The following is a 7,973-nucleotide window of genomic DNA, read 5'->3' as shown; positions in this document are numbered from 1 at the left end:
CAACTCAGCCTCTGTCCGGTAGCTGCAGTGGTTGTCGTGTTCCAGCAGTTTTAGCACGGAAAGGCCAAGGAGGATAATAAGCGGGCTTGACCCCTCGTTATAATAGCGTTATATATGTTCTGCGCCTTACATAGACGTCATCGTTCTGTCCGTCTCATTACCTAACCCAGTAAAAAAAACGGTCGTTTGCGCACGGTGGAAATGCCAAAGTAGAAGATCATATTAACACGTCAAACGTAAGCGATGATAATAATATTAATTTATTATTAATAATATTATTATTAATATTATTTTTAATATAATTATTATTATCATTATTATTATTATTAAAAATAATAATAATAATAATAATAATAATGTGTAATAATGTAATAAGTGATGTAACCACGTGGCACTCGGGCAGTTTCTCCCATGGATAAGCAAACCGGTTCTTAGAAGATTGTACCAACTGCGAACGGCACCGTCACCAGCCCAGAACCACGACGAGGCCGGCGGATGGTGGGGAAGGTGGCAGCAGCGCGTCAGAAGCCGGCTGCCGGTTTGGGATCCACTCGACACGCTTTTCTTTCTTTGTTTGTTCTTTGTTGTCGTGCAGAGTCCTGCTCCCACGGCTCCCGCGTCCACAAACCGTGTCCGCTGATCGGTGATGAAAGACTCGCAAACGACTCGTTCGGGGCGAACGATTTGTCCGTGGGGAGCGGTTTTGTTTGTGGCAAACCAACCTTTTCAGGGCGTTTGGTTGCGGATCAGGGGAGAGCGGGTGAGCACGCTCAGAGTGCGGGGAAACTAATCGGAGAAAGAAGCTGACGGCATAATTCATATTGAATGTGACTGACAGACACGTTCGATTTCCCCCCAAATAAATCATTTTGACGGAATTCATTGGTTCTCGAGAGAATTCCATCACTCGGAGCCGAACGCGCACCGACTCTCGTTCACACCGACCGAATCAAACGAATGAAGAGTCGGAAAACCGGAACTTGTCTTTTTTACCTCGTCGAGTGACTCGCCGAGAGCCGGATCTCCAAAAAAGAGCCGAACCTTTCATCTGTACAGCCACCTGCGAGGGCGGGGCAGGGGCGGGTCGGTCTGATTAGGGCCCTTCGACCAGCGTCTCAGCGAGGCGAGCGGTCATGTATGTGGTGAGAACCGTGTAGGGGCAACCCCCTTTCATCGTTTTTGGTCGTGGGGTTTGGCCATTGGTACGGTTGGAGCGGGGCATGCGTTGGCCCGTTGCCGTAGCGATAAGATGAGTGGGGAGACAAGTCACAGACCGCTGACTTATTACATCATTATCATACATATGAAAAAAGACAGACACCTACAGACAGATAGACAGACACCCACAAACACCCATGGAGAGACAGACAGACCTACTGACAGACAGTCAGACGGATCTACAGACAGACAGACAGACCTGCAGACAGACCGACATGCACCCAGACCAGACAGACAGACCTACAGACAGACAGTCAAACAGATCTACAGACAGACAGACAGACAGACAGACAGCAGACAGACACAAAGAGGTTGTTAAATGAAAAAGCTTCTTGACGCTATGAAGTGCAGCAGCAGATTAAGAGATACGATCAAAGGCAGCGAAGGAGTGTGTGCATCCATAATTGATGCCTCCATTTAAGGAGTGTGAGCAACTGTGTGAGCGAGCGAGTGTGTGTGTGCGAGTTATTGAGTGAGTGTGTGTGCGAGTGAGTGAGTGTGTGTGTGAGCGAGCGAGTGAGTGAACGAACGAGTGAGTGTGTGTGTTGGTGTGTCTGTGTGTGTGTGTATGTGTGTGTGTGTGTGTGTGTGTGTGTGTGTGTGTGTGTGTGTGAGAGTGTGTGGTGTGAGTGAGAGTGTGTGGTGTGAGTGAGAATGTGTGTGTGTAGTGTATGAGTGAGTGTGTGTGATAGTGTGTGAGTGAGTGTGCGTGTTAGGGAGTGAGGGAGTGAGTGTATGAGTGACTTGTGTGATAGTGTGTGAGTGAGTGAGTTAGTCTGTGAGTGTGTGTGTGTGGGGCGGGTAGTGTGTGTGAGTGTGTGTGTGAGTGTGTGTGTGCGGATCTCTTGTTGTGTATGCAGAGCACGCTGTTGGTGTAGCAGTGTCTCCACAGGGGGTGGTGGTGGCGGGGTCCGCCAGCTGCCAGCGGCTCCAAGGTCAGACCACGTTGATTCATCAGCTTCAGTGGACGTTGCTCATCAATATCCATGTTCTGTAGTGATTACAAGGATGGAGATTAGGATGATGAGGATGATGAGGAAGATGAGGATTATGACATTATGAGGATGATGAGTAATATTAAGATGGTGAGGAGGATGAGGGAGATGATAATGGTGAGGGAAAGGTAGAATATGAGGATGGTTAGGAAGATGAGTAAGATGAAGATAATGATGAGGATGATGAGGAACATGAGGATGATGAGGAGACATAATACGAGTGGGGCGGAGACATATGTGTGGGGCAGAGACATAATACGAGTGGGGCGGAGGCATTTGTTTGCCGCCGTTGCCGAAAGGAGGTAGAGTAGAGGTAGAGTGAGGTAGTAGAGAGGAAGAGTAGAGGTAGAGTAGAGGTAGTAGAGAGAGGTAGAGTAGATGTAGGGTAGAGGTAGAGTAGATGTAGAGTAGAGGTAGTAGAGAGAGGTAGAGTAGAGCTACAGTAGAGGTAGGGTAGAGGTAGAGTAGAGGTAGAGTTGAGGTAGTAGAGAGAGGTAGAGCTAGTAGAGAGCGGTAGAGTAGATGGAGAGTAGAGGTAGAGTAGATGTAGGGTAGAGGTAGAGTAGAGGTAGAGTAGAGGTAGTAGAGAGAGGAAGAGTAGAGTTTTACTGCTTGCGTCCGACGCCACGACAGAGTCGCGCCTGTCAAAGTAACCACGTCGTTCCCGTTCGCGATGAGTAAATAACTTTGCAAACAGTTTGTAAAGGAGGTTTTCAAACTCACGTTCATGGAAAAATTAGAAACAAAGAGCCAACGACTAGGGTTATGTCGCTCTGGAGAACGCAGCGCTCCACATTTCCCTCCAACGGGTTTTTCTGCCAAACTCTTGACGTAGTTCTTCTGACGGCGACGCCATCGAACGGTGACATTTGAGGAACTCCTGTTTCAGCCGTCCTTTTCCAGGGCGGTGTTTACACTCCGTTCGTCCCCTCAATGGCAAAACTTCGAGCGGCTTGGGTTTGTAATGGCCGGAGGGAGACAATCTCCGGGGAGACGATCTATACAACGGTTGGAGGAGGGCGGAGCGGCCCATTAAATGGTCAGAGGTGGATTTGAAAGATCGTTATTAGGAGTGGGAGCGCAAATGCCACCAGAGGATTCTAATAGAGGGGAGCTCTTCAGGGGAGTGGTGCAGAGGTGGAGTGGAGGAGAGGTGGAGAGGAGGGGAGGTGGAGAGGGGGGAAGGGGGAGAGGTGGAGAGGAGAGGAAGAGAGGAGAGGTGGAGAGAAGCAGGAGAGGAGGAGAGGTGGAAGACACGAGAGGAGGAGGAGAGGAGTAGAGGTGGAGAGTAGGAGAGAAGAGGAAGACAGGAGAGGTGGAGAGGAGAGGAGGAGTAGAGGAGGTAGAGAGGAGGAGAGGAGGTGGAGAGGAGAGGAGGAGAGGAGTGATTCATCTGGTTCATTATCTTTATATTAATTGATATTATTGTTTTTCTGCCATTCATCACACTCTGAGCCACGGGTGGTTTGACAGGAAGTGAGGGAGCAGGTGGTGATTGGTTGAGACAGAAAGGGGCGTGGCAGCAGAGGCAACTCGCTCTTATTGTCGGAGGATTTTAGTTTTTAACTTTGTGCTGGAGACGTTTCTACCTTCCTGTAAAAACTCCTTCCTTTGTCACGACCGTGTAATACTACTAGTAGTATTACTATTAGAAGTAATAGTAATACAACTAGTAAGAATCCCAATAATTTAATGTACTTTTCTGGACAAAACAAAAAGTTACAGAACCCATTTCAACACTGGAGCACTTATCATTTCATTACATTACATTACATCACATTACATTGCATTGCATTACAGTACACTTCATTTCATTTCGTTGCATGACATTACTTTCATTTACATAATATTAAATTGTATTACATTACATTTTATTACATTACTTTATATAACATTACTTTAATTTACACCCCCTACATTACATTTCTTTACATGACTTTTTTTTACTTTCTGACAAATGACATTACATTTCATTCAGTGAGTGAATTAGTATTTGTTGTTGTTTCTTCTCGTCCTTGTGGTATGTTGTATGTTGTATGGTGTGATTGTCTGGGGACACTGTCAGAGCTGGTCTTTGGGGATGGCATATTTAACATTTAATAGGATTGATACGTCTGATGCCCGGTTGCCTTCCTCACTTTTAAACAGCAGACAGCGGAGACGCTTGGAACGTCACAACGCCGTCGGGAAAGTTCAACACGACCATCACAAATGGTCCATTTCAGCCAAAAACAACCAAAAAAACAAAACAAACAAAGCTGGAAAAGCATTTTTGTTCCTGGTTTGAAAGAAGGAGGGCAGTACATGCAGTTCATGCAGTACATGCAGTACATGCAGTTCATGCTATGCACTGGAGCAGGGTTTTTTTTTCTAATAACGGAAAGTAGCTCTTGCTTTGCAAGATCCAAACTGCCAGGCTGCACTAATTGATGCGATTGATTATTTCCAGCAGGACAGCAGCTCCGTGTTCATCACAACAAGCTTCACTCTGGAGGCGACGGCTGTTGGCGGCGATGAAAGGTTCTGCTCTGTTTTCGGGATTTGGTCGTTGACGAGTCACTCGGTGAAAAGAGCCGCTCCGTTTGGATCGGTCGGCGTGACGCGCCGTCAGCGGGGGCAGGACTTCCTGAGCCGTGAGCCAGAGTCGGAAGGGTCGGTTTGGCTCTTGAGTTGTGGATGAAATTCGTGTGAGAATAGAGAGTCTTATTTCTGTCAAAAGTACTTATTTTGGTGGAATGTGAAGTTGTAAATCAGTCACAGCCCAAATGAATGATGCCGAACGACCGCACCTTTTTGGTTTGTGGGCCGGAGATACGCCCTTTTGCCGGAGAGACCCCAGACTCCTGAGTCATTTTGAGGATTTGTTCACTGATAACAAATCGCTTGCGAACCCTCCCTCATTAACTTAGCGCAGTTGAATAGATTTGTGATGCTTTGCGACACTTTTTTGTGAACGGGACAGCGGTGTCGCCGCGCAGGTTGGGGAACACGGAACTGGGGGGCCCTGCTCCAACCCTCATATTTCTGTCTCTCTCTCTCCCCTCCGTCTTAGCCATGGGGGTGCTCATGTCCAAGAAGCAGCAGGTGGAGAAGGTGCAGAGGTGCACCGCCGTGGTCTCCGCCTTTCAGCAGGGGGTGAAGGACCGCTCCGCCGTCGCCAACCAGAGGGAAGGGGCGGAGGAGGAGGAAGGCGAGGCTCCCGGCGGCGAGGCCTCGGCCGACCCCGACAAGAAGGAGGAGGCGGAGCCAGAGGAGGCGGACAAGGCCGGCGCCGGCCCCTCCACTTCTTCCCAGAATGCCTGCGCGCCGGGGAGGGACGAGTGCAAGGTCAACCAGGAGGCGTGGTCCAGGCTACGGGACGGGAAAGGGGTGGAGCCGGAGGATCTGGACAAGAGCCACCAGCTCACGCCCCCCGCCTTTGTTCGGCCCAAGAGGGACGCCGACGACGACCAGCAGGTGGAGGTGGAGCTGGGCCAGAGAGATCAGGTTGGTGATGAAAGGTTTGGTTCTTTTTTGGGGATTAGGCTCCTTACGAGCGGCTTGATTTTCCGACTATTTGTCCGTTTGATTCAGTTGGTGTCACAAGTTTGTTTGCCGTCCGTGAGGCATCACTGAAGGAGGTACGACCAGGGCTGGCTATTGTTGAGCTGGATTCACACCCCTAGTGGCCAGCGCAGTGTAGTGCATGTTAGGGGCTCCATCAACTAGTCAACTAGACGACTACTACAACCACTAGTTGGCAGCAGTCAACCTGTCGTGGACAACATTATTTTTGTCAATATCGACAGATTTACAATAATTATTGTATTTGTAAAATAATTCATCTAAATATGTATTGTCCATTCTGGGCTACTGTAGAAACATGGCGGTGCAACATGGCCCTCTCTAGAGCCAGTGTTTGGTTTGTCCTCTCTGGACTGCCGTAGAAGAAACAGGGTGGTGCAACATGGCGGCCTCCATGAATCGTACCTGCTCCCTAAGTAGATAAAAAACGTCTCGTTCCAAGGAAACGCCAACACAGCGATTCTCATTTTCATGGGATTTTACAGCGATGAAAACATCCTTATGAACATGATATTTCATTTCCGCCAGGTCAGCTCCTTAAATTCCACACACTGCACCTTTCATTTACAAAATACAATTTCCCTCGTTACCTAGAGTTCCTCTTTCTACGTCTTCCTTACATGAAAGGTAAAAGACGACTCGCCGACGACTATTATGAAAAACTTGGCAACGAGTAAAAAATACGTAGTCGTGAAAACCCCCGAGTGCCCGTGTCTGCGCGGGAGCACCCGAAAAACCCCTTTACACAGTGTTTACAAAGGGCAAATAAAAAACAACAACTAAAACACAAACAGTTCAATGATAAAAAAACAGGATTTGCTGGCGAGGGAGGCGGTACCACCCTGCGGTCTTGGTCATAATATAGTTTTTCCATATACAGAACTTTTAATTTTATTTACTTACTTTTAATCCCAGTTCCAATAAATACCAAGTGTCTTCCGCCCCGCCCATCAGTAAGTAAATAAGCGGGGGACCTATCGCATGTTCAATCCGACTCTGCACAGAAATGGATGACGCTCCCAGCTTGCCGTTTGTCCTTTGCCGTTTGTCGGATTCGGTGTAAAGCCGGCCGTCGCTAGTGTCCCGCGGCGCACCCCCGTGTTCCTCCCTCCTCTTCTTATGGATCCAGCTTCTCCCACGGTTCCCTCATCGATCCCTCCTCTGTAGCCGGGAACAGGACTACCTTTTAACTGTTTCCGCGCCCAGCGGCACCTCCAGCCTCACGACCTCACGACCTCACGGCACTGACGCAGCCGACCGCCCCCCCCCCCCCCCCCGAAGCCGAGACGCCGCCGAGGGCCCGAGCTGTCGTGGACGCGGAGGGCCCCACCCATTCATTGTCCGCTTCTGGGTTTTCCGAGGAAATATCCGTATGGGTTGAGCTTTCACTGACGACATGCCGATAAGGGCTTCTGCCGCGCGCGAACGCGTTTCGAAGCCACAAGTGGCAACGAGTCGGTGAAATCCCAAATGCTCTCATGACTTTCCATTGCTTGAATAAATCTGGAGTGAAGTCCGTATCCGTCTGTGGACATTTCATTGAAATGTAACGTTGATTAAACGTTACATTTTAAGTTAAAGGTCAGTGTGGGTAGGATACGGAGACTGGGGCGTCTGTCCTGGAATGGTTTTTTAAAAAAGACACAACGGTAACACCTTTAGACGAGGGACTTATGAAAATGGAAATATGAAATCTATATATTTCTCATGAAATGCTGTTGTCGATTTAGATTTGTCTGATGTGCGTCAAGGACTCTTTATGGCTTTTTATGATTATGATAATTTGAGTTAATTATTTAAACGGTTCAAACTGATTTTAATTGAAGTTATTTATTAAAATATGTGCTTTGTCATCGCACATATCATTTTATTGTTATACACAAAAAATACAGATAAATATATCGACAGATAATATCCGTCATCGGAATTTTGTGCCCCTTAAAATCAGTATTGCATCGGTGACCAAGGTTCCAACTCGGTGGGGTCTAAGTTGTGTGTTGAGGTCTCTCTTGTCAAAGAGATTCTGAATCTCAAAAAGAACAACTTGGTCAAATAAAAGTGAAATTGTGTTTTGTTTTTTTTGGCAAGCGTTACGTTTTCAGGAATTTTCCCTTATTCTCAGCAAGTGGACGCAACCTAAAAGCAAATGACCTCTTTAGTTGCCATCGACGGCACAACATTGATTCTAGAAAGCGT

General features: G+C 47.8%; 1 protein-coding gene across 1 annotated transcript in view; it reads left to right on the top strand.

Annotated features, from left to right (window-relative positions):
• Positions 1 to 5,267: 5,267 nt before the first annotated feature.
• phf24 (PHD finger protein 24) overlaps positions 5,268 to 7,973 on the top strand; it is a gene marked incomplete at both ends in the record, with an annotated part of 29,309 nt that continues 26,603 nt past the window's right edge. The window contains one exon of the mRNA XM_080017925.1: positions 5,268 to 5,699. Coding sequence (XP_079874051.1) covers positions 5,268 to 5,699 — 432 coding nt within the window. The remainder of the gene's footprint in view (positions 5,700 to 7,973) is intronic.

Source organism: Zeus faber, assembly GCF_960531495.2.
Source record: "Zeus faber genome assembly, chromosome: 17".
NCBI classification, from domain to species: Eukaryota; Metazoa; Chordata; class Actinopteri; order Zeiformes; family Zeidae; genus Zeus; species Zeus faber.
The sequence above is the reverse complement of the archived record's forward strand: the minus strand, read 5'-3'. Positions and strand labels throughout refer to the sequence as shown.